General features: G+C 41.3%; 1 protein-coding gene across 6 annotated transcripts in view; it reads right to left on the reverse strand.

Annotated features, from left to right (window-relative positions):
- Window positions 1-1945: 1945 nt before the first annotated feature.
- The window catches only part of myo5aa (myosin VAa), a 61691-nt gene continuing 36754 nt past the window's right edge, over window positions 1946-26882 (reverse strand). Inside the window, exons 15-42 of one of the 6 annotated variants that reach the window (XM_078252324.1) lie at window positions 25568-25723; window positions 24978-25075; window positions 24705-24791; window positions 24202-24310; window positions 23711-23922; window positions 23317-23473; window positions 21210-21449; window positions 20857-21105; window positions 19946-20039; window positions 18332-18468; window positions 18060-18173; window positions 17294-17428; window positions 16758-16814; window positions 16262-16489; window positions 13191-13291; window positions 12935-12991; window positions 11533-11613; window positions 9688-9886; window positions 8553-8618; window positions 8005-8098; window positions 7744-7893; window positions 7226-7380; window positions 6926-7015; window positions 6357-6507; window positions 5921-6203; window positions 5617-5791; window positions 5375-5455; window positions 1946-4713 (exon numbers count right to left, since the gene is read on the reverse strand). In XM_078252324.1, the coding sequence (XP_078108450.1) occupies window positions 4561-4713; window positions 5375-5455; window positions 5617-5791; window positions 5921-6203; window positions 6357-6507; window positions 6926-7015; window positions 7226-7380; window positions 7744-7893; window positions 8005-8098; window positions 8553-8618; window positions 9688-9886; window positions 11533-11613; window positions 12935-12991; window positions 13191-13291; window positions 16262-16489; window positions 16758-16814; window positions 17294-17428; window positions 18060-18173; window positions 18332-18468; window positions 19946-20039; window positions 20857-21105; window positions 21210-21449; window positions 23317-23473; window positions 23711-23922; window positions 24202-24310; window positions 24705-24791; window positions 24978-25075; window positions 25568-25723 (3909 nt within the window). In that variant the 3' untranslated portion in view covers window positions 1946-4560. The remainder of the gene's footprint in view (window positions 4714-5374; window positions 5456-5616; window positions 5792-5920; window positions 6204-6356; window positions 6508-6925; window positions 7016-7225; window positions 7381-7743; window positions 7894-8004; window positions 8099-8552; window positions 8619-9687; window positions 9887-11532; window positions 11614-12934; window positions 12992-13190; window positions 13292-16261; window positions 16490-16757; window positions 16815-17293; window positions 17429-18059; window positions 18174-18331; window positions 18469-19945; window positions 20040-20856; window positions 21106-21209; window positions 21450-23316; window positions 23474-23710; window positions 23923-24201; window positions 24311-24704; window positions 24792-24977; window positions 25076-25567; window positions 25724-26882) is intronic. The other 5 variants (XM_078252333.1, XM_078252343.1, XM_078252360.1 and 2 more) reach the window with 5 other exon arrangements.

The following is a 26882-nucleotide window of genomic DNA, read 5'->3' on the forward strand; positions in this document are numbered from 1 at the left end:
AAACAGTACAGTTTGTCAAATGTACACATGGGTCAGAGAGGGAACATTTGGTACTGGCTTCAACAGCTGGGGTGATGATATACTGTATGTTCCATTTGAACAATTTTTAAAATGGCACAATCAATGCTAGTGCTCATAAGAACAATGGTAATTTATAATGTCTACATTGTATCATACAACCAACTCTCTCCTTAATGTAAAAATGTGTGATGAGTGAAGGAATGACACTTTCTCCCGTTTGAGAGCCCAAGAGAAGCCCAGGGCAAAAAGACTTTGCAGCTCTGCTCAACAATACGACCCAATGAATGAACGTGGTTTTTCTCCTCTAAACTAGGCCAGCCTACCCAATACCTTACACTCAATACATCAGTCCACAAGGATAGTCTGACCGAGTCTGAGATGGCTGGTGCTGCATCACCGACATTCACAAGAGTGTGCGTCTTCTTTCCCTGTGGCTTGGGTTATTGATAGTTTTAATAAAACAGCAAGAAAAATCACTGATTAAGAAAGTGAAGCGCCCACTCGCACAGGGAATCTTGTAGAGGGGGCTTTATGGGTTGCAGTTCAGTAGAAAGGTGGTGGGAGTCAAAAGAAAAAAGTATTTATTTTTACAATCCTTATCCATCTATCATTTATCTGACTTCCTCCGCAGTGTCTAAAAAGTGCATTTGGACTGATGGCTAAACAGTGCAAACCATCTGTGACACCAACTTTAGGACCTCCATCCTTTTGATCCTTTTGGCCAGACCTCCAGACTCCCATAGTTCTGGTTAACTTATGGCATTAAACATAACAATTTATATTCATTTTACTGACAGAACAATGCCACAATGTTGATAATGTGTTTTAAGTCATTCAGATAGCAAATAATTCAGATAAGGCTTTGTCCAACAATGTGCAGCTAACATCATGATACACTTCATTAACATTTAGAAACATTCATATGGTTAATTATTCCTTCAGTTACCATCAGATATGTACTCTTTACACAAACCATACTTTAAACTAGCTACTAATCCAAACTATAACAAAAGGCAGATTGATAACATGTGGTCCCGATGAGAGCTTATGGGTATCCAATTATTCTCAAATACAGGTGCAACACAAAACAATTACACATACTAACTTCTCTTTACTCCACTTACAATTTGTGTTGGTCTGTAGCTAGTTCCTGTCAGAGGAAGAGTGGTCTGCTTAAAGCGTAACTCTCGCCAAAATGCAACCTAGGGTCTTTTTGTGAATGTACCTGAGTCAAACTTTCGTTTAAAAGCATAATTAGGACGGAAACGCCACTTTTAAGATTCACCGTATTTTCGTTTTCGGTTAAATTACCTTTTGAGTGGGAGTGCTAGGGGCACTAGTATGATCGCATCAAAATCACTGTTTTTAAAACACTAAGAAGGCTCGACACAACATGAAACTTTGCTCGAAGTATCACCAGGGGCTCTACACATGAACTCCAGCGTTGAGAACATTGTTTGTGTACACAGAGTTTACTAAAAAGAAAGGTTTTGAACAACTTACTCTAGCTGTTGGTTTTTCTGGTCGCCGCCATCTCGCCAATCAAAAACAGGCGATCTCAGAATGCGAATGAACGGACTCCATAGGAGGAAATGTCATTCTTATATGAGGCTCCTTTTCAACTACAAGGTCAATATTGTTTTTCACTAACGACAAAACAACGATTTATCCGTGCATTTATATGGAACTAAGCTTTAGGAGCTTTCCATCTTTACTCTCCCTGTTACGTTGCATTCGGAGATCGACTCTTTTTGACTGGCGAGATGGCGGTGACCGGAGAAACCAACAGCTACAGTGAGTTGTTAAAACCTTTTTTAGTAAACTCTGTGTACACAAACAATGTTCTCAATGCTGGAGTTCATGTGTAGAGCCCCTGGTGATACTTCGAGCAAAGTTTCATGTTGTGTTGAGCCTTCTTAGTGTTTTAAAAATAGTGATTTTGATGCGATCATAGTTATATACCCATTCAAAAGGCCATTTGACCGAAAACGAAAAAATCTTAAAAGTGGAGTTTCCATCCTAATTATGCTTTAAACGAATGTTTGACTCGGGTACATTCACAAAAAGACGCTAGGTTGCATTTTGGCGAGAGTTACGCTTTAATATGGCATTTAATGAGCTACTTCAATTGATAAAATATTTTTTATTTCTCTCTATCTTCACCAGAGCAAGTTCACTGATATATCCCCAGCTCTCTGTACTGCAAAAACATTTTGATCTATACTTCCTTAGATTAATGGTTTTAGACTAAACAAAACAGTTAAACAAAAAAAAGGTACAGATTTGTCAGTAACCCTTGTGTTTTTTTTTTTCGGTATTAAAGGCCCATGTTGTGCTTTCTTGGCCACTAAACAGGAAGGCATAGGGTGGAATCAGTCCACAAAGCTGCAGTTAGTGTACGTGTGGGAATAAAGCAGAAAACATTGTTGTAAAACTAAACAGATTTGATACAAACTCCCTAAAACCAACTTAAGAGAAACATTTTTCTGTCCATTCTGCTCAGTGATACATGGCTTCACGATATACATAACTTTGATACTTAAGAAAATGACAATACTGAAATAAATAGTTCCACGTTGATAATAGTAAAACAGTTTCAATGCTCTGACTAGAGCTGTGACCAGAGAAGACAAGCCGAGAGAGGAAAGCTGTAGGAGTGCAAAACTCCCGGTGATACAGCAGTAAGCAAAGTGTAATGTATGTGTGTGTGTGTGTGTGTGTGTGTGTGTGTGTGTGTGTGTAAATATCTTTGTCCAAGTGTTTCCTGTGATTCTCAGCTCTGGTCACAGCTGTAAACAGTATAGACTGTAGCAGGTTAAACCCTTGTCAGAGCTTAAACCTTGTACCTTTGAAATCTCTCCTCACTTAAAACCTGTGCTACACTTAATCTGCCAGACATGCAGGATAAAACATGATATTGCGACACATCTAAATGAAGACGTGACCTAACAAATAATTGTCTGTGCGGGCACTCCTAAAACTATACTACATAATTGACCTGATGTTGACATAAATAGCCTGCAATTGAACTAAAACTATCCTTACAAAGCTGTTTATGGAAAATGGTCCCATCCTTCATATATATTGGACATGTTTTCTGCAAAGAGAATGCTTCTAATCTAAAAAAGGGAGGGTGGGGACGGAGGTAAATGCAATAAATAAAATACAAGATATATATCATTCATATTTATATATGTATAAATAATATAGTACAGACGATGAGTTCTGTCTTGGCCTGACTGTGTTCAGAGAGTAAAATGTCAACATACAGAATGAAGCCTGGGTCCAGGTTACCTCAACATGGGGTGGAGAGAGCTAATTTTAGCACGGTATCACTCAGCTGGCATCTGACTGGGACTCAGAATTCACTTTGCCTATTAAATAGAGACCTCACATACCAAGCTACACTACAGTTTATCAAGTAATTTCTCTTTGTGAGGACTCAACACCTCCTTTTGGGCCCGCTCCTGTGTATTGGTACGTACATTCTCACCGGAGAACGAGACGATGACAACAATAACTATCTTAACAGCTAGTTAAAACACAGAAGGGAGCTGGGGTAAACAGGGTCAAGACCAGTAAGACAGACCCAGGTGTCGATGGAGAGCGAGTACTGGAGGCATTGTTCTGGTCCTGTGGCTTCTCTAAGAGGCAGGCGTTTTTACAAGCAGCGGATGGATGATGCCGTTTTACAGCCATGTTTAAACCAGCGGCAGCAACCGCGGGTGTCGTGTGTATCTGTGCGTTTTGTAAGAGAGAAGGTGCACGTGAGTGTAGGCGTGCATGTGTATGTTCAGAGGATGCGAGTATCGTACAGATGCAGGTTGAAAGTTCAGCATGTGGTTGGGTTTGTGTGTTTAATTTGATGTGTCAATTTACAGGTTCAAACCAGGGATAGTTTTGCATTAGAACCTCTTTGAGTTTTCAATCTTGACTTTTCAGTTAATTGTTTGGACATAGTTGCTCAAGTTGTGTTAATACAAATCCTAATTTCTAAGTGTTTGTGACGCTCTGAATTTTAAGGATTCAAATGCTGAAGGGGGATAATGATTTATTATTTGTTGCTGCCAAAGTGACTCAAATTTCCGCGAGCTGGAACAAGCAAGAAACATGAAACTTGGTCCAATAACTGTAAGTGATGTACAAGTGCTTCCCAAGAAATATGAGCCCAATCAGCCACATGGGGGCGCTGTTATTAACAGCAATTTGGAAAGGCCATGTCCCTCACATCGTAAGTCCGAATGACTTAAAATTCAGCAAGAATATCCAGCTCTATGTGCTTTACAAAAAAGCCTCTTGGACCATTAAAGTCTGCCTAACTAGTGCCTAACTGTTTTCACAGTGTAACATTGGTGGAGTAGTCATAATAGAAGCAATGGGTTTGAACCTGCGATATATATATTTTTATTTATTTCTCTTGTAATGATTGTGTCGTAGAAAGTCTTTTGAGCCAGTGAGTGTCATGTGACTTGCAATTCCAACTGTGGCCACTACATCAAAATGGCCGCAGGGCTCAGAGCCGTCCTGTGGGGCCTTGGTTTAGACACGGGTGAGGAACGACAGGTTGAGCGAGCTGGGGATCTGGATGGTTTCCAGGGCGAGGGAGGAAGGGTTGAATGGGAAAGTGACCGGGTAAATCATCTTGGTGTCCATCAACAACTGGGGACTCTCACAACGGTCTCGCAAGCGGGTCTGAATGGAAAAAGAAGAGAGCAAAGATGGAAATAATTAATATGCAGTCAAATTTAATTTGCAGAACAAAATTGCAGTTTGTTAGGGGACTGTACCACATTTTCTTTTTTAAAAGATTATGTTTTGGGCATTTTCGGCCTTTATTTTTGACAGGACAGATGAAGACATGAAAGGGGGGAGAGAGAGAGGGGGAATGACATGCAGCAAAGGGCCGCAGGTCGGAGTCGAACCCGGGCCCCGCTGCGTCGAGGAGTAAACCTCTATAGATGGGCGCCCGCTCTACCAACTGAGCTATCCGGGCGCCCGACTGTAGCACATTTGAGTGCTTTGCATTGCTGCAGCATTTCCACCCCCATCCTCCAGGCAGTCACTTGTTCCTTTCATTCAAGTTACAATGTGCAGAATTTTTTAGATTCACTCTGATGGGATAAGCTGTTTGGAAACCAGTGACTGCCTGGAAGGTCGAGGGTTGAAGTTACTTACCATCAAATTTAAAGAAACCTAACTAGATTCAATTTGTGCTTTAGCTTAGAAGGTGTTACTTTTTTCAGGTGGTGTTTTCCAGGAGCATTTATTTCCTTAATGTTTATACATACTGTACAGTAAATAAAACAGTATGTCCAGAAAACAGTGTTGTATTGATACATCTGGAGTAAATTACCTGTATGGTTCGTATGAATGCAACAGATACTCTCTCCTCAAATTCGTTGACTGGAGTGTAGAGGTTCAGGACCTTCACGATCTGAAAGAGACAAAACACAGAGAGGTTGTCCCAACATTGAACACATTTTACCTACAGTGGCTGGGTTCCCTCAGCTTTTAGACGGACTGAAGTTGAGAGAAAAAAATATTTTAAAAGCTTGTTTCTTTAAATGTGGTGTAATAAATGACAGGATAGTTTACCTGAGCAGTGGTGAGGGCCAGGCACATGGAGCAGATGGCCTCGGCGTCCTCGTCAGTCTTTTTCTTCACCTGCAGCAGCTGAGCGGCCTGGATCAGAGGCTCCAGAGTCTCCTTGGCTCCGCATATCATCAGACCTTTGTCTCTGAGCCACTCCTCCAGCTGGCTCACATTGTACCTGCACACACACAGAAACACATCATAAGTTTAGTGGTCACAACAACAAAAAACAACAAAACGGGGGACAAATACAGCAAATACAGTCTACGCTCTGGAGCTCCCTTTTTTGAGCAGCAACGTCACCTACCTGATCTGCATGCCTTTGCTCCAGGAGCACATGTCCTTGCGTAACAGCAGGTTGTTGAGCGTGACGGCTCCGATGATGTAGAACTGCTGCTTCACAACCTGCTTGATGAGCTCGGGGTCGGTGCCGTGCTGGCACATGGTGGAGTGGAAGGCGCTGAGCTGGCGCAGGATGGAGTCCAGGGTGTAGGTGCCCTCGTCGGCGATACTAGATGTCCTCTTACGCAGACCTGTGGGCTTCACCCCCGACACGCCCTGGATGGTCTCGTGTTCCAGCATGCCAGAGACTGCACGGAACACACACACACTTTGTAAGTTTGCCAACAAGTATTCAAAGAATACCATCAATACTACAGTAGTATTAGCTCACACTCACACACACACACACACACTCACACACACACACACACACACACACACACACACACACACACACACACCTATCATAGGCTGAAGGATGTTCTCCATGCATTTGATCAGCTGCTGGTAGATCTGGATGGCCAGGTCACTGATCACCTGTCTGTACTCTGCCAGGTCGAAGTTGGACAGAGTGTGTTCATTCTGCCTCTGCGTGTTGTGCCTCATGAAGGCCTGAGACACACGGACACAGGCAGACACACGGTTACAAAAAAGAAATAGACTAAAGACTTTGTATGTGTGAAGGATAGAATATTCTGTCTGTCTGTCTATGTCCAACAACTCTATTAAAACACTTTTATGATATTGTATAAATGTCAGCTTGTCTACTTTCTATCACTAGAAACACCATAAGCAATCAAAACAATGGTGTTTTTTTTTTTTTTAAACAATACAAAAACACATTCTCCAGTTAATTCAAACTTCCCTTAACATTTTCTGTCCACCGGTTGGTCGATTTTTATTTCCCAAGATAAACACCAACACAATCACGTTAACTAAATTGCCCAGAAGTCTAACAAACCCTATTTATGAATGTGTACATATTTGAGTGAGACAGTTTCTATGGTTATGTGCATAGTGTCAGTCTCACCTCGTCGCCGCTGTATTGTTTCAGACAGTGCAAGAAGCGGCAGGTGTTAGACAGCCAGAAAGAGACCGTCTCAAAGTCGTCTCCTCGTTTCTGACAGGAAGAGGAAGAACAAATTGGAGTCATACTGTAACTGTATCAGACCCTCTTCAAGTCAAACATCTTCCAAACTACTGAAAAGCATCATTTAAAGGATCATGCTGTAATTCTACTAAACTCTGTACAGGTCGCCCCAAACTTTACTACCATCCTTCCTTTATAGGATTTTACACACACACACACACACACACACACACAAAATACCTTGAGGATCTTCTTAATACTGTTGATGGTTGAGGTGAGCAGGGTGCGGACCTTCTGGTCATCGTTGACGTAGTCTGCATGTCTCAGACACATGAACAGGATGTAGGCTGGCAGACCTGGGATCAGATTCACGGCTACACCTCGAGGCTTCAGCTCTGGAGAGACAAGAGGAGGAAGGAGTTCAGTGATGGACTGAGGAGAACATTAGAAGAGAAGTTTCTGCGGTCAAACAAAGCGACATTTTGTACAGATGGATTTTACATTTCAGACTGTAGAAACTGTGAATGAAGCCTGCGTTATGATTTATTTTTTAACAACCTTGTACTTTTTATTGAGAAATGGGATTGAGGCGTTGTAAAGTTATCTTCAAAAGTAGAACATTCCCAAGTTAGTTTGTCAAAATGCAACCATAGAAGGACCTTAAATAACCTCTTTAAAGAGATAGATTTTTGATGACTATTTTATTTTTGATCTAATTTTCCACCTGTTGTTACTTGCTCTTCATAATTTGCTCTTACCAAGGATGAGGTTCTTGACCAGTTTGAGCTCATCCTCCTTCTTGTACTCCAGCATCCCTTGGAAATCTTTCTCCCTGCGGGGTATGTTGACAGGGTGAATCGGCTCGTCCACCACCTGTCCTGGAGACGTCTGTCCCTCGGTTTGACCCGCTGAGAGATACACAAGACGTGACAGTCAGGCAATGTCCTGTACTGTAGCACTCAAACACACACGTATGTACAGACTCTTAAGCCTTTGCCGATTGATGATTTCTCCCGTACCTCCCATCTCTCCGATCCTCTTGGAGTAAACCTTCAGCTGCTTCTTGAGCTTGCGGATGGTTCGGTCCTGCTTCTCCAGCTGCTCCATTAGATCCTAAAACAGGCCGAAGGTTGAAGTGATGGAGAGAGAGACAGAAAAAAAGAAAAGAGAGAATAGTGAGGACAAATGGCAAGCCTCTGACTTCTTAGAATGCTTTACACCAGCGGTAAAAACAAACAGTCCAACACTTCTAAAAATCAGTTGTTGGCTTTGCATCAGCAAAAGTCTTGGAAACAAACAAACAAATAGGGGGTGTGTGTCTATCAACATGAGAGTTGCTGTGCCGATTGTTTTTTCAGAGGAAGAGAAGTTACAGGACTCGCTGGCTGTTAGAAACGAGAAAAATGTGCAGAGCAGCTCCGCTGTGAGTTAGAAGACACCGCTGTGGAGAGTTAGAGCGCCGTTTCATCCAAAACACAAACCCTCAGTTAGTTCTTACACATATATGCATGCACGCGCGCACACACACACACACGCACACACACACACACACACACTCTCTACATACAACCATCCGTCGTAAAATGATGACTCGCGCCTCTCGGGATGCTGTGGGATCTTCAGCCAGGAGTTCCTGTCAGGTGACACCAACCACACAAATGAGTGTGTGTGACACTGTTTCAGTTTTTTTATGCGTCACCCAAGTGGGAATGAAACCCCCAACCCAAACAGCTTTAGTGACATAATCAACATTTTCATTAACTGTAGATAAAGTGGATATGCTATATTATCTTTTGCTTGTGTTTAAAAAGTGCGATTTATTACCATTCTTTATTTCTCATTCAGAAATGCTGTGCTTTGGATGCCCAGCAGAACAACACAGCACTTCCCTTAAACCTGAAATCTATCATATTTGTTTAACATATATTTTTCTTATATGCCACCTGTATGAAGGACTATGATAAACACTAATCCTGCCATATCGGAACAATTGGAGATGGTGCCCAGAGTCTTCGTGCTCTTAAGAATTGACGATCAATTTGTCGGGTCACTGTCCTTGCTGACAACGCCAGCATTTCCTAAAATGACGAACTGCTCCTTTAAATGAGCCATACCCAACTAGGCAATCTATCTGATAGTGACGAAGGAATAAAAAAATAAGAACAAACTAAACATGTCATGTTGGCATTCCTGCCATTTTGTTATTTTCCACTGCGGGACGCTTTGCAGTTTGTAGGGTGCAAGAACAAGGCTCAAATGTAGCAAAAAAAAAGAGGTTTTGATTATTATTATCATTTAAAGCAAATCACTTGTAATGGGGAGCATGTATATTGTAACTTGATATGTTGATGTTATTAGACATTAAAACCTTTATTTGACAAATAAATAATACAATTAATGTTCAGTTTGAGACAGAAATTTAAAAAAAATGTAGGCTTAAAACCCATCTGTTTTTTCCTATGGTATGATTACTCATACACTACATAAACATATTTATGTAACATATATTGCCGTTATTGTGTTATTGTTGTTCTATTAACATTTTTAATTCTTAACCTCAATCTTATTATATTAAGATTTTCACCTGTATGAATGGGGCTGAGACACTTGAGTGATTTGCACTTTACATAAACTGAGGTTGAAGATGAAGTTACCGCTCTTCCTCAGCCTGTATGCATCTGTGTGTGTGTGTTGCAGCGTACCAAGTTCTCGTTGGTGAGCCGGGTGATCTCGTGTTGCAAACTGGCTTCGATTCGGGCCTCTGGGGGCAGCTGGAGGTTTTGGGCCAAGAGCTGCTGCTGACGGTTGTTCTCCTCCTTGACATTCTGCAGCTCGCCACGCAACGACTCCACCTCGCTATCGTAACCTCTCCGCTGAGCCTGCAGCTGGTGCTCCAGTAACCTGGGGGGAGAGACACACCACAGGGGGAAGAAGAAAGGAGGAGGTGTGCCAAAGATGAAACAAGGAAGGAGGGTGGATAGGAGATGAAGGGATGATGCAAAAGGAAGAAGTATGTGGCAGGTGAGAGGAAGTGAGGGAAGACGATGGAGTAACAAGAGAAAGGGCAAACATGGGAAGAGGGGAAAAGAAATCAGCATTATAATTTGAGTAAAAGAACAAAAAGAATTGTGAGAGAATGAGGTTTTCACCACAGTGTGGTGACGCAGGACAGCAGCATGCTGTACAGACACTAGTTTGGTCTCTTCACATTCTGTCAGTCCGTCATATAAATCATGTGGCAATTAGTTAACCAACATTCAGTGAAACTTTGACCTATTAATACAACCATAGCAGCAAGAAAATTTAAATGGTTTTTCAAATTCAAATATATATCATAGCATAAAAGCATTATACATTGCAAATACTGTTTAAAGGAAGCTCTGCCGTGAATATTGAGTTACATGAAGCAGTAACATCATTATAACTGAGTAAAACAGATTAGTGGCAGGAAGATAAATCCTGCTGCACTATGTTATAAATAAATCAAACCAAAACCTTGTATAACTTACTATACATTATGCAACATCTATGGGGATTTTTTTAAAATAATTTTTATAGCGCACACAGCCCTGTAAAGAACTGTGGGAATAGTGTGACAATAACAAATCTTATCATCTCAAATATTGGACAGCACCCAAGTAGTTTACATGATGTATTACTTCTATAACACAACACCAAGCTTATTTACCGTCGTCTACCCTCGTAGGGCAAATCTAATGAGTCCTGAGACCATATGCATAAAACATAAAGTAGGATTAGAGTAGCACCTATGTGGCGTTTATCAAAAATAATGTTATTCCTAATTTAAAATGTTTTTTGGCACTAAAACCAGCTCCTGAATCTGTAAAAATTGTAGTCTAGAGCAGGGTTCTTCAACGTTTTTTAAGCCAAGGACCCCTTAACTGAGAGAGAGACGGAGCAGGGACCCCCTACTACTAATATTGTAAAAAATGAAGTTGCATATTAAACTGGGCCTACAATAAAGTGTAGGGCAGCCTAAAGCCTTTACATACCTTTTTAGTGCATAGTATACTAAGCTTTTAAAGTAATAATTGTCAGCATGATTTTATAAATCATCTTTTAATGTTAACCATACATGTGGCACAGTGAATCCTTTTTAACTGTATCTGTGGATGGCTATCTTAGTGACTACCTTACCCATAGGCCAGTAAGCCATATTATCAATGGAGATTTATAGTTGCTAATAATATGTTGGATTCATGTTAAGACATTTAGATTTTTGAAAAAACTTTTAAATATTAACAATAACTAACCCTAGGGGTCCCGGACCCCCTGTTGAAGAGCTCTGGTCTAGAGGACGCCTAAGTCACAACAACCAAATCACAAGCAGTCTTACAGGTCCTAAAACTGGCTAACTGGACAAAATAAATTGAAAGATAGATGTGAGAGAAAACTCTGAAAAGGTTGATAAAGCGTGAGTGAGAGAGAAAAAAGGTGAACAAAGAAAAACAGCACACATCCTTTCCTGTGAAAAGGCAAATGCATCATGCTCAATAAAGACACTTGTGTTTAAAACACAGTTACACCTGATGGTTTCCTTTAAGCCCTGATTAACCAGCCACAGCTCTCCGTCCTCATTCAGCTTATGGAAGTCTGGAGCGGCAGATCTGACCGACACACAACACAAAAGGAACATAAACAACACAACAACAAAACAAAACAAAAAAATGCGCGATGGTTGGGGGAGAGGTGTGCAAGACAACAATATGCCTTTTTCTCTTTATCTGAGGTGTCTGCATGTGTGCATGTAGAAACACTCACAAATTGAAGCTATATTATCTGGAGTTTGAGGTGTACTGAATGGGACTTTGGAGGAGAACCTGCATCTATCTTCCTTTTGGTGGCACTTCATTTATTTGGTTTAACCATGGAACTTTTCACTAAAAGTGGAAACGTTCTATACCATTAGGATTCGGACTGTGCTGTAAAACTATGTGTAATTCTATTTAGTTTCAAAACCGATTTCAATTATTCTGATTCAGATTCAGGTTTTCTTTGTCATTGCACTGCTGACTGCAACAGTGGTGGAGCCCTCTGTTGTCTAGCATGTGTAGCCTGCAGTGTAAATATTAAATATAAATAAATATTCTCTACTCATGTCAGTGTTTGAACAAAAAAGGTCACAAGCAACAAAAGGGAGCATGAGGGATAAAGGCAGTGATGCAGTGCAACTTTTTGGGCAACTCTGATAAGTAACAATGTGCATTGACATTCAATTCTTTAAAAGTGTGCTGCACATCTCTGCTTCAACAAACAAAGAAAACAAGTGGGCTCTCATGCAGGATTTATGCCAAACTCATTCAATGAAGCTCACAACAACATCCAACCTTACACAAAGTCAGTGTGTGAGGAAGTTGTGTTGTAAATATATGTGTTAATAAAGGTGAAACTACAACTGAAGATGACAGATGTACCTTTTTAGCTTAAGACATTTTCATGCTTTCATGCTGCACATTTACATTTTGTAAACACTGCACTGTAAGTATGAAGTTCTGCAGCATCTCCAAAAACAGACCGGAGCTGTTGAAACCACTGAATCTTTGTTTTGAGGGAAAACAGAAACTACCTTCAGTTTAAGAGACTCTGCTCTTGTTCATGCTGAACTATGAACTCCCATGCAGACCTGTGTATCCTAAAATGTGACTCCAAAGCCAAACACACATTCCTTGACTTCAAATACTGGTAGACACAGTTTGTTAGAGCATAAGTAAGAACTAAACTGTAGCTGGAGCTACATTACTCGACATGCTGTTAAGAGCAGAAAACGACACGCAAAGCTACCCAAGCTTTCATCAGCGCTACGACCTAGAGTCAGCTGTTTTAGCTTCAGTAATATCAGTCATCTGTAACATTTTCAAATCCGGTTTGGCATCAGCGTGGCCATGCATGCTCTGTTCCATGATGCATAGGCCAGGTGTCATTGGTTACCTCAGCCTACTCAGGAGATCACTGACTTCCAATGGCTTACGCATGAACCTAGGAGATCTGCACAGGACAAGGCAGTGTTCACAAACAGAAATTTCTTGCACATATATCACGGTAAGATTAATAATGGAGCGAGAGCTCGGTTAGATACAAAATTTGGACAAAAGATAGATGATGGTGTCGGGTGCTTGGAGTGAATTCAACACTGATGAATGTGAATCGCTGGAGATTGGGAGGAGAAGTGGCTGTAACAAAGTACCTGTTGGTGTCTTTGAGGCCTATGTAAGCTTGCTTGAGTTCACCAGCGTCCTTCAGTTTAGACACATCCTCAACGTAGGCGGAAGGCTCGGTCATGGTCTCCTAGAGAAAGGTGAACAAGAGGGACAAATGAGAAAGAGTAACACCCCATTCAAAAGAGTGACCTAGCTGCTACAACTGCTTGCAGAGCTGCATCATGAACCAGTTTTATACAGTTTAGGTGTATGAATGAAGACAAATGAGTCAATGGCTCTGTGAAATGTGAGTTCACACTGCTGTGGGCAGTCAGCATGTGTGTTGTTGACTCCCTGCCAGCATCACTTTAGCTGCTGGCTACGACTGTCCTTTTACTCTGACAATCATCAGCCAGTTGGTGCCTTGAACTGAAACAGTGACAAGCCATCAAGTGACGCCTCAGCAACAGTCCTATATCTACAGGGAACGTCACTTCACAGCGGTGGCATCTTTTTCTAGCTTTCAATAGACAGGAGGTGCTGAGCATCAGATAATAAGCAGCAGGGGATTAAGGTGAACAAAATGTTTGAGCAGGGTTGTGACTGCTGTGTGACAGTTCGATATGAAGACAAGGCTCAATTCTGAATGAAAGAGTGACACTAGGAACCATTATATACAGTATCTGTAAATCTGTGTAGCTGCAGAATAATGCAGCAGACAAACTGTTTATTTCTTTAGTGAGTCAACAGCAACATGACTAATTCAATTCACTTTTAGTACAGACACAAGCCACCACTGCCCAGCACTGTGAAGTAAGCCCCCTTGTCTATGTCACTACATTTTCAAGCAGTGCTTAAGAGTTGCATTATTAATCAAATATTCAAATGAACTTGAATATTATGTTCTATATTTAAATGTTGTGTTCTGAATGTGCATTTCAGGAACGGAGTGCCGTCAATTGTATCTAAATTTTGAAAACAAAAAGCACACTAAGTGTTGTGTTAACAGAAATCTACAGGCTGCATTTTCAAATTCAACTTGCAGACGGTTGTTTGTAGTAACATCCATCCTTGGGTTGTGAATGTATTACAGACAGTGTTCACAAGGACATATGCAAAATGGCCACTGAGCCGAACTCTCAGTGACTTTCAGTGAATTAAACAGTCCATAAATGCATTCAGCCAGACAACGGACGAGACAGATGAGATAATCAAACTCCAGCCTGGAGAGGACAGAGTGTGAGTGTGAAAAGCCTCTTAAAGTAAGAATGCTGATCTTGTGTTTCCTCTGTGATTTTATGTCATAGCTGTGCTTAATAAGTTTGTCTTCCACATTTGACCATAATATGGTCCCCTTTTGTGGTTCCAGTGCAAGTTGTCATACTTCAGAGGGTAATTCCTAGACTGGGCAAACCCAGCCCGATCTGCCGGAGATTTCATTTCGCCCTGCAGCTCAGGCTGGAAACCTGTACGTTTATCCATCCTGCTTCCGTTACAACAGATTTCAAAGGCAACTTTTCTCTGAAAACGGAATAGAAACTTGCCCTGGAACAATTCCTACAGAAGAAGGATGTGTTTGCCTTACTACCGACCGGCTTTTTATTTTATTTATTTATTTTTTTAACTACCGACCGGCTTTCGCCATGCCTCGCTCGGTAAGATACGTCACCCGGATCGTTGGTCTGATTGGTTGAAGGACTATTCAGTTGCATACAAAGTATGCAAACTATGCCCGTTGATCACGCTTCTTGTGCAGTAGAAAATACAGAGCAGACTCCCCAGACTAATGTTCAATCTTAAAAGATTGAGCTTGGTCTGGTGATAGCCAGACTAGGTAATTCCACCCTCGGATGCTCTCACACCGTAACATATCATTAATTTAATTTTCGAAACATTCAGTCTTTGTTGTAACCACTTCCCTCAACCTGCTATCTTTACTTTAGTTTCATGTTGTTTCATTCAGAATGTGGAAGTGGAAAAAGGAATATTGGTGGTGACGTAGAGGAGCAAGTTAAAGTAAAGCCTGTTAGAAATTGCACTTTTACAGAATTAAAGAAAGCCAAGCATTTTGTCTTTCATTTGTTTAGGTACTGACACTAACTAGCTGATGTTACGAAACCTTTTCTTTCACTAAACTCTCTATGCAACTCTATAATTGTGCTGGAACCTACTAGCAGCTATATTTGGACAGCTGCTAGTGAAAAACATAAACGTCCACCATTGAACAATCACTAGAAATAGAATTGTTTAAGTATCTGAGGGTATATTTTAAATTACTTGAACATTTTTCTAGCAGTGGTCGTACGAGCTGCACTTGTTTTCACACGGCTGCAGAGCAAAGAGAGTGGACTTCCGCTATGATGACATATAAAATTGACTGCTGGATCAGATTTCTTACGTTAGGAGGTTTTACATGCAAACACCGTGACAAAAAGTGTCAAATACTCATGCATGATGCTGTTTTTTAACTGTACCTTCTCATCCTGTGGGAAAGCATGGATGGAGGAGAGAAGGTGGAGACAGGAGAGTTAAGACACACTGATGGTGCAGTGAAAGAAAGCTACATACAGTGTGAAAAAAAATGTGATTTAATAATAATTTTGACCCCAAACTAACTAGAGTTCAAATGTCAATCAAGTAATGTTCAAGTCATGTTTTGCCATTAAGACGCAAATGAAACAGCTTTTTAAAACTGTTAAGTTATTTATGATAACGTATTTATGAGATATTAAAAACTAATAATCTCAGATAAGGATCACTGGCAAAATGCAATAAAAGTGATCTTTAGGCCATGAGAGATTTGGACTGATCCCTTTGTCTTGTCTGGGGATATTGTGCTAATAAATAGACAAACAGAGAAGCAGACATGGGTGAAAACATAACACAGGTGTAAGGTGGATGCAAGCAAGCAGGGTACCACCCACCGAAATCTAGCTTCACTTTGTGAGAGAACAACAGCACCACGTAGAGTCTAAATGTTTAATTACATGTGATGTGATTATTGGCTAAATACTAGGATTTCCAGGATTCTTGGATCTTTTCCAGTTGAGCAGTGGTGATGGATGTACTTTCCCTCTTTGAACACTGAGAAAACAGAGCGAGTAAAATCTTCCTCTACCTTGTGGTGCATGGCTTCCTTCTGGCTGACCAGCTGGGAGCGCAGGATCAGCACCTCCTCCTTACGGACCTCCAGCTCCTCACAGGAGGCGTTGAGCTGCTCCAAGACCACCTTGTAAGCTGGGGAGCCCGGGGCCCCGGCGCCTGTAGCTGCATTACCCAGCAGGCTTCGCCTAATCTCCGCCAGGTCATGTTTCAGTTTCTTGTTCTCCGACTCCAGCTCCTGACGCTGAGAAGTGAAAAGGGGGGGGGGGGGGTCATCGTTATAATAACAAGTGGTCAATGAGGCTTTCTGAAGCTATGGCAGTAATTACTGTTATAAAAGAGATTGTCTGACTTTGGATCAAGTCATTCTCTGGAAACAGTGAGTGAACATGTGCTAGTGTGGGAACCCCTCAAAAACGAGATGATACATCTCAAGGGGTTTATCCTAATAAACAAATTTGAATATATAGTGTAGTGTTACATTTTTACTTCATACTCCTCTGACAGATTACCTTAAGGGACTCGTACTCCAGCTCTGCCCCGCGAGCCTTTTTAAACTCTACGTCATCCTGAAACATGGAGCAAAACGTGTTGATGAAGAGGTGTTTGGGACAGTGACAAAGTCTGTAATACATGATGCAGTTCAGTTTGACACAGGGCCGAATAAGAACATGGCCTGATAAGAAAAATATGTTTGTTGTTGTTTAATCTCTTTTTTTCTGTGTAATAACCTATGTATCAACTAATGACACACTTATATGATGCACATACATAATGTACGTACATAATGATGAAAAGCCTCTTATTATATTAAAAGAGTCATGAAAAGTGTAAATAAGTAATCATTTGTACTTATACTGGGCTGTTACATTTTACATATGTATATTACTGTGTTAGAAAACTTTTCATTAGGTACTATACAAGTATTACTGTATGTTTACAATCCTTTACCAAGGGTTAACGCACTAGAATGAGGCTGATACCTTTAAAGGTTATATAATTTGTTAATAAAGTGATATATTTCAGAGCCCAGTGTGGGTGTCAGTACCCTGGCTCTAGCCCGCTGGAACTGGTCCTCTCGGTTTTCCAGTTCGTTGCGCAGCGACTGCTTTTCTTGCTCCAGTTCGGTGAGACGTTTCTGCAGCTTCAGGGTCAGCGAGGTGTCCATTCCTCGTGTCACATCCTGCACAACAAAGACATGTTAGGACAGAGCATATGCCCCATGAAAAGTATTCGAATGGCAATGGTTAAATGAAAGGCCACTTTAACGTCAGCGACTATTTTGTGACAGTAGAAACCATGTTTGAGGGAAGTTGTCTTTGTTCAGGCTGTATGTCCCTTACAATGTAACCTTTGAATTAAATCACATTTGACCAGACGCATGAAATCAGGATACACTTCTTTTGTATTTGATTATGCTAATTCCTTTACAATGCAAACTTTGAATAAATGAATCTTGACCGGATTGCATATGCTAAGGCGTGACCTGGATGTCGTCAAAAGATTTCCACCTCTGGCTGGTGAGCCCTTTGTCTTTAAAACAAAGGCATGCAAAACACTAACTGAAAGAAACAACCCTGACCAGATTGGGAGGGCCAATTTAAGGTATAAAGAGAAAAAGCAGCTTCCAATTTGTGTGCATATCACAAACTAACCTTTGCCTTGTGTACCATGCTCTGAGCATTTAAAGTGTGACAAAACTGCAAGAGATTTTTGTCTCGTTGTCAGAGTGGGATTACAAAATTGCCACGGCACCATGCCTCTGGATTTCTCCTCTTATTTAACGTGACCGTACTTAATGCAAACATTCTTACTTCGGCAGCACGGGAACCTTCTTCCAATTCGGCGTACTCTGAGTTGTAGGTATACTCGGATTCGTTGCTGCTGTGGGTGGAATCTGTTCTCCTGTGGCCAGGCTTGGACACGTTCTACAGATGAGAGAGATAACAAGCCTTTTCAATTTTTTTTTTTTAAAACGACAGACTCGAGTTTGAAGTTGACCATCACTAAAATGATGTCTACTTATGTTCATAAATAAGGTAAACCTCTCAGAACTTTTGACTGGGTGTGTGCATGTGGTCCTCACCATCGCCTCCTTCAGGTCGTCGTATTTCTCCTCGAGGCGGAGGTGTTCTGTCAGGAGATTCTGGTAGCGAGATCGCTCCTCGTTCAGATCCGTCTCCAGCTGCTGAGTCTTCTCTACTATAGCACGGGCCATTTTCTCTGACGGGACAAAACATAAAGAAGAAGCAGTTAAAAAACTAGAAAATATATATAGGGCTGTCAATCGATTCAAATATTTAATTGTTGTTTAATTGTCCATAGTTGACTTGTGATTAATCGCCAATTATTAAAAAAAAATTGTATGTGTTCTAAATGTACTTTAAAAGGATATTTTCAAGTTTGTAATGCTCTTATCAACATGGGAGTGGACAAATATGCTTGCTTAATGCAAAACGATGAGAAATCCTGTCTAGAATATGCTCCAGAATAACCTCAAAGATACAGTATGTTGACAAAATATGCTGAAAGCATAATATGGCAAACTGAAGCCCATCAAGCAACAGCAGATGGGCACATAAGACCTCATGACATATTATCCAGCATGGCCTGCCTTTGGCCAGGGGGAGGAGGGTTCTCTGCATCAGTTGTAAGATTGGCCAGCAAGAGGTATTTGAGACTCAACCTACTCTGGTGGTAACGCAATTCACATTGACAGTACAGGCAAATAACTTTAGTGTTGTCGAAAGAACCATCTGGAAGGGCTTTGAAACTGAATTTGCCATTCAAAAGACGGTTTTCTATATCCATTTCAGCTCAAGGAGGTTTGTTTCTGCTAGCCATTCACAACATTACTGCTTCATCGCTTCCTGATCTCCCAAACTATGGAGTGGCCCAAGGCCCAAATCCAAGAACGAGCGTGTGTTAATCGCGCGTCAAAAACAAGTCGAATGCCATCTAGTTCCTTCATGTTTAAGAGACGGCAGACATTTCTACGGCCGATACCTCCAACACTGGGCAACTCACACCAAACCAATCTAGATTGATAAATAGCACTAAAAGTAAGATGAAAAATATGTATTTTTGATTTGGGGGTGAAAGTTTATTTTTTGGTGAAACATGGATGCTTTACACACATCTTCAACACCGCAGCACAGAAGATCTATACTGATTGTAAAGATCAGACCAGTGGACACCCAAGATTAGTGTCACCAATTCAGTATCTGACCAAATGTGAAATATGATCCCAATCTCCCCTTCTGTTCACAAGTTATGGCGTTTAATAATGGTCAGAAAAGCGTTTTCGTTTTTTGCAGAACAAAATAATGTCACAGTGAAGTTGACTTTTGAGATTTTGGTTATTAAATGTCATCACTTCATCATTTTATCCTATAAGTCATTTGTGTGAAATTTTGTCATGTTTAGCGTTCTGTGAGGTCACAGAAACCTTTGAGCACCCAAATCTAATCAGTTCAGTTGAGTTTTTGCCAAATTTGAAGAATTTCCCTCTGGGCGTTCCTGAGATATCGCAATCACGAGAATGGGACGAACGGACAACCTGAAACCATTTTGCCTCCGGCCACGGCTGTCGCCAGCGCAAAGGCAACAAAAAGGAAACATGCTGTATGGTTTAATAGATATCAACTGTACATGTTTCTGCATGGCTAGATGTAGAATGTATGTGGTGATGTTTGCATACCTGTCATCTGCTGACTCTGTTCCTGAATCAACCTGTTCAAGTCGTCCTTCTCTTTCTTTAGCGAGCAATTCTGATCCTTCAGCTCCGAAACCATCTATACACACACACACACACACACACACACACACACACACACACACACACACACACACGATCCTTAAATCACGTTGTGTAAAGCAGCAGTGACTGTCATCGTGATCGTGAAATGAAGTCCATGCTACAGAACTAAATGTGACTGATCCGTTTATTTTGCACATCTGTCATCTAACACATTACTGTAACTCATAACCCTCAAAAGAAGTGCTTCTCATTTAGAAAAACCTGGGTTATTTGAAGGCAAAATAGGACAAAATACTAGACAAAAACACAGTTACAGTTCAGTGGCTACCTCACTAGCACACTACTCTATCGCCTGTGCTCACCTGCCCCTGGGCAACACTGCCCTCTCAGCCCACCATGCGCCCATTTCCATCTGGTTCGCTTTGGCTCCTAAATTGGGGAAAAACTGTTTTCCTCTGTTGCCAAAAGTATTTTGTGAAATATATATATTTCCAGGAAACTATAGGAGATTGTTCTAATTGGGAGCAATAGTAAATGAATAATAGGACAGTCTCACTAAAAGTTGAAAACTAAGTAGAGGAGAGAAGACAGAGGAGGTTTTAACTAGAGTAAATAAGCAAAAAGTGAATCTTCCCTGAAATTCAAAACCTCCATATTATTCTCTCAAAAAGGTTAAAATATGCCATCAACATCCAAGGAAATATCTGTGAACTACAACCAAGAATAGGGAAACTCATCTACTGTTCTACAGAAGACATGTAACTCTACTGTATATACACTGTGCACAGGGAGACGGAGGATCAGGACAACTACAGGTAAACTGACAGATACGGGTGTGGATCCCGTCTTACTTTCTCCATTTCGTCCCTGTAGGTTTGTGCCCAGTCCTCGATGGTCTTCTTCTCCTTCTGTGTGGAACTCAGCTCCTTCTTTAGCTTCTCCAGCTGCTCCAGCAGCGAGGTCACCTGGTTGCCTTTGTTCTTGGCGTCCTCCTCCACCCCGCGCAGCCGGCTCAGCTCGCCACGCATCCGCTCCCTCTCTGCTGTGGAGGAAGTCTCCAGACTGACTAGCTTCTCGTTGATTGACCGGTTGTCCTTGCTCTGGAAGCATCCGACAGATCATAAAACAGGGAAATCAAACACCCAAATGACAAACATGAATCAATGCATGAGGACACAAAAAAAGGAAAAAAAGGGCAACTCACCTGCTCGTCGATTCTCCTCTGCAGCTGCATGATCTTGTTCTCCATGCCTTTGTTGAGCTTCTTGAAGTGCTCCACTGAGCGAGCCTCGATCTTCAGTTTCTTTAACTCGCGTCTGGCCTTCATCCTGCGGAAGCAGCACTGCAGGTAGACGAGGGAGACGAGGCAGCGCTTGTACCAGCACCGAGCCAACCAGCCGCGAACGCGCTTCTGAATGATCACCGCATTGTGCTCCCGCAGTAACTACAGACAGACACAGAAAAGGGGAAGCAGAGAGAAATAAGAGCACGTGAATATTATGCACAAACACAATTTTTCTGATTTTACTATAAGACTATTTTATAGACCCTTTCCATACATTTTAATACCTCATCGCCAATTCAAGAATGGACTCCCCTCTATGTCAGACCAGGTGAGTGTTAGTATATATATGAAATTCCACCTGTTGAGCCAAAACTGCACAACATATGAGCTGGCAACATTGCCCGTGCTCCGGCGAGGTGCATTTGCGACACCCGACTGCGTTGATTCACATTAAGGCCTCCTGCACACTGGCTGCGTGGCGTGAGCGTGGCGTTTCTGTTGTGTGTCGGTTGCGTGGCGGCTGTGTGGCATTATCTATGTCTTTGCACAACAGAAACGTGTCTGACGCGGCGCTGCTGCTGCTGTCCTTGTCTGTACACATGTATGTTTCCCATTGATAAAATGCACTCAAGCAGTAGTATACTGTTAAACATAAACATATACTGATTTGATTACAGCAAAGACAATGTCAGCAGAAATCACGGCAAAATAGGCTACAGAATATTTCGTTCTGTATTGACAGGTGCAATATTTGAAAATCGATAATTTATTATTATTTTTTTAAATTACATTTATATCTGCATTTATGTCAAAACCTAGAGACTTTCAAACATAAAAATGTCATTTATTAAATGTATTTGTGTCAAAATGACATATAAACATCTTTTCGTATTCTACTTTGCCTGGAAACGCTTCCAACGCGCTTGCATGTTGCGTCGTGTTTTCGGCGCGGCTCGAGCCGCCTGAGACATGCGTGTCATGCAGGCAGTGTGCAAGCTCTAACCTGTTAACATGGGAGCCGAAATAAAAACGGACGCCCCACGCAGCTGACACGCTCACGCCACACAGGCAGTGTGCAGGAGGCCTAAGGCTACACTTATCGCCTTCTGACACACAGAGCAGTAACGTTACACCTGCTCCAGAAACAGGTCTCAGCCATGGTTCAAACTCCTTGTCCTCCAACCATGTTGGAAAACCTACTGTAGGAGCCACATGTTTCTCCTGTATGTTTGTTTATGGTCTAATTTATATTATTCATTGATTATTATATTATGCACTGATATTATAGGTGGTGGGCGTGTCCACCGGGGTTTGGGCGGAAGTAATGGCAGTATATTTGTTTGCTTCACCTGTTCACCTGGTTTTGGGGCTTTAACAGAGAGGGGGTGAGCCTGGGAGCGAACACTTTCTGTTGACCGCACTCACGCACTTATTCGCATCACAAAATAACTTTACATTTGGTAACTGCAGTACTAGTTGTTTATTACGTGCGGAGGAATAAATGATTGAACTGGATCTTCAGCGCGTCAGTGTGTTTTTCATCTCTCAGTGTTGTAGTCCCTCGCGGCAGCATTTTTTTGGACTGCTTACAGCCGCAACACCTTCATTTCCCTATTAGCTGTACAATATATGTACTATTAGCAGTACTGTATAAAGCAGCAGAAGTCAGTGGGTAAGTGAGCTCGTTATCCTTTTCAGATGAGATCAAGTCAAGCAGATTTCCATAAATAAACTACACAGAATCCCACTAAGTGACCACGCAAACTTAAGCATTCAACCTCTTTGGACAAATATACATTTTGAAGCAAGCTACACAATGTAATACCTCGGAAAAAGGTGTTTATGACTTTTTAATACTTTTTAAGGGCCTTAATTTTCACTAAATTGATTCATCAACTTTTAATACTTTTTAAGACTCCAAGGACACCCTGTCTTGTTTTAAGAAAACTGGATCTCAGGACTTAATAATAGACAGACTCGTTAGGATGAATATATTTTGAAGCATTTTGTGTGATGTGTGTCTTACCCCCTGGTACTTCTGCCGGGCCATATAAGCTCTGAGGATCGTCTGCATGACCAGAGCAGCAGCCTGCTTCTGCCTGTAGCGTTTTCTCTCCATGTACATCCTCTGGTACTTCTGGATGATGGTGGCCGCCTGCGTGCGACGCATGAACTTGGCCAGGCTGAGGATAGATATAAAAGTCTCAACTAACACGCATTTACAATTTTAATATAACTTTAGACCTTAGGTATTTCAGCCTGACTTATTTAACTGCAATAATACTCAAAATTAACCATTTCACCCAGTATTATCTTATAAAACAAACACACAATCGGTCAAAAGGAGTCAAATGTCTTTGTGTGTAAATTATCTGTTTTAATGGCTGAAGGGAGGTGCATATCATGTTCAACTGACTCACCAGCGAGCCTGGTATCCTCTGGTGAACCTCTGGATGGTAATGGCAGCGCTGCGCGTGCGCAGATACTTCTTGCGCGCCAGCCAGCAACGGATGGTTTTCTGGATGCGAATGCAGGCAACACGCAACTTGTCCGCCCTCAACTTCTCCAGGTAGGCGACCTGGCCAGCCCTGAAGAAGATCTTGGTCTTGCCAAACTGGTATTTATCCTGGTCCTGAAGGAAGACAGGAGCAGAGATCAGGAATTAAGACATGATTAGATGGACAAAAAGAGACATATGTACTGTGTGTGGAAAATTCGCTACTGTTTTTTAGTTTTTGCACAGAAAGAGGCAAAACAAAGGACTCCGTAATGCAAAACTAAACAAAAAACAGATAACATAATAAAAAGAGAATTCAAGATTGATATGCCATAAGCAATGGAAATCATATTATAACCCTAATTTTTTCCTTTTTAGGAAAAAAAGGAAAGGTAAAAACTCAGATACTCTGACCTGCACCAGTTTCTCCAAAACGTTTCTGCAGGTCAACTTCTTGTCAGATAACACATCCTTCTGCTTCATCAGCACTCTGTAACGGCTGAAGAACTCCTGATACGTCCATCTGAGACACACATGCACACACATTCTTTTCTTTTAGGTTCTGCTCAAATTGTAAGGTTTTCAGGGTTAGTATATATCTAAAATGCAATAAGGACCCTAGTAAGTAAAGCCAGGAAGCCAGACAAACCTCGACAGGGAGAAGGCTAATCACTTGTGCAAATTGAGTTATGATAGATAGAGACACTGATCAAATCAATCTGTCACCGAGCTGGCTGGCTGCATAACTTTAAGGATGTATTCAGACACAATGTCTGTACAGCAGATTTTTAACTGCATGGTCAATTTGCATCTGCCTTCTGCTCAGAAACTTCAGAAAATCTTTAAGGATACAACACATATCAAACACAGAAGAGTCTGTGGGAAACAGTAACAGTGTTGCTGGGATGCATCAGTACCTGGATGGGAAACCTGCAGCGGAGATGCGGATTGTTTCCAGGACACCACAGGCTCTGAGCTGCTGCACTGCACGTTTAGGATCAAAGCTGCCAACAACAAATAACCACAGTCAACATGACTACAATGACTTACACCTGAGCTCAGATGGTGGCTTAGAGAATATGAATATCTCTGGAGAACAGAAAAAATAAATAAAAACAATCATATCATACAACAATTTACTTGAAAATATGCCTAAGAGCTTTTCATAAACAGAGAAGAGGAAGACTCACGAGAAGGCCAACTTGAAATCATTTGGTTTGATGCAGCGGACATAGTGGGGAGTGGTTGCGTTTAAGGTATCCATCAGCATTTGTAGGGAGTTGCGAAACTACAAGAAAAGACCATCATCATCATCATCATCACCATCACCATAACTTCTTTTGTAGCTTCAAACTAGCCTGACTGCATCTGTAAAATGGATCTTTATGATCACATGCTGCTGTTGTTTGTACCATTATAATCCATACGAAAAAACAATTAAACAGAGATAATGTACTTCAATCTAGATAATGGATAAAAGAAATAAATGATCCCTCAAAACCTACTAAAAACTTAAGTTGTCTTTCTTTCCTGTTTTTTATGAAGCTGCAATTCACAACTGGCAGTAATAAAAACCATTGACAATGAACTTGGACAAAAAAAAAGGCATGTGGGTAAACAAGACGCACAATATTTTGTGATATATCTAACAAATATCTACCAAAATGCACTGGATCTAATCTCATTTTGTGAAATTAAAAATTCAACTGAGCGCCTGTGTAAACACCAACGCTGAGTATGCAGGCAACATCAGAACCAAACACTGGAAAGAGATATTAACCTGGCAGCCGACAGTTTTCTTGTGCTCCTTGCTGGTCTTGCCACGGCCTTTGTCGGGTTTGATGCTGAGGCGCGTCCGGCCTCCGGTGCCAGGGACCTGACCAGTGGGACTGGTGGCTTTCTCCTCGTCCTGGAACAGCTCCACCAGCAGGTCAAACTGGGAACAACAGCCCACTTACAGTCACAAACATGCAGGCAATATTGATTTACTGAAAAATAAGTTAACCACAAAGCATTTTGCTCTGGATGTACTGTTAAATTAATCTTCAGACTAACAGTCTCTATTTACAGTACATGACATGCCTGTAAATAGACCTATTGCATACAGACTTACCAAGCATGACAGCTTTCATTTTAGCATTTATAATTTGAGTTGAGTGTTGAAAACCATTATGTTGACGACTTAATCTTTAAAATGTATGAAGTAATCAACTGATTTAATCTAGTAATCTAATGAAGTGACAGTTTGACATGAAAGTTAATTCATCTCAACATTTTCACACAAACATCACTGGATAGTTTGAATAGATGAGTACGTAAATGTTGCTTGATTTGTTGATTAGTTTGTTAAATTCGTTCATAGTCAGACAGTTATTACAATGTTTCTTAAAGCCAATGAAGATAATGAAATGTTATGTTTTGTCATATATGACAATATGCAGGGGCCATATATGATGCATGGCATTATCTTGCCATGGTGTTATGAGATAAATAGTATCATGTATGATGCACACAGACATCAGTCATGTTCCATATAACACTGAGGTTATATGAGGAGGATGTTTGTTATGTGCAGCTTCAGGTCCTCCTGCTGTGCTCAGAGCGTTGCCATGCTGCTTCTCTCGCCAGCATCATTAAGCAGGACAGCCAAGGCCACAAAGGCTTTATGTGCCGCTCGCTCTCAGCATCATTCTGAAAATATCCTTCTTCCTTTATCCTGTTTTTACGTTCAATCCCCCTTTCTCCTCCCAGAGTGCTTTTAGTGCTCCCCATGCAGCAAACTAAAGGCACACACAACTTCAATCTCCTCAGTTCCGTTAGAGTGATAACTCAGTGCCAGAGACAGAGAGAAAGAGAGAGACCGGGAAAGAGAAAATAGGAAAAAAATGAATAAAGGAAGAGCTACAGGCGGACCAGCGTTGTAGGAACGCCTCTGTTTACCTTCTGTTGGCAGGGAAGGGTTGTCATGATGAGGACAGAACCAAACATACATGGACAACACATGGAGACACAGTGACAAAAAGAAACAATGACATTAAAAGGAACGAAAACCCACAGTTCAAGTTCAAAATCATTATGACCCCCACCAAAAACTA

This window comes from Sander vitreus, chromosome 1, assembly GCF_031162955.1.
Source record: "Sander vitreus isolate 19-12246 chromosome 1, sanVit1, whole genome shotgun sequence".
Lineage (NCBI taxonomy): Eukaryota > Metazoa > Chordata > Actinopteri > Perciformes > Percidae > Sander > Sander vitreus.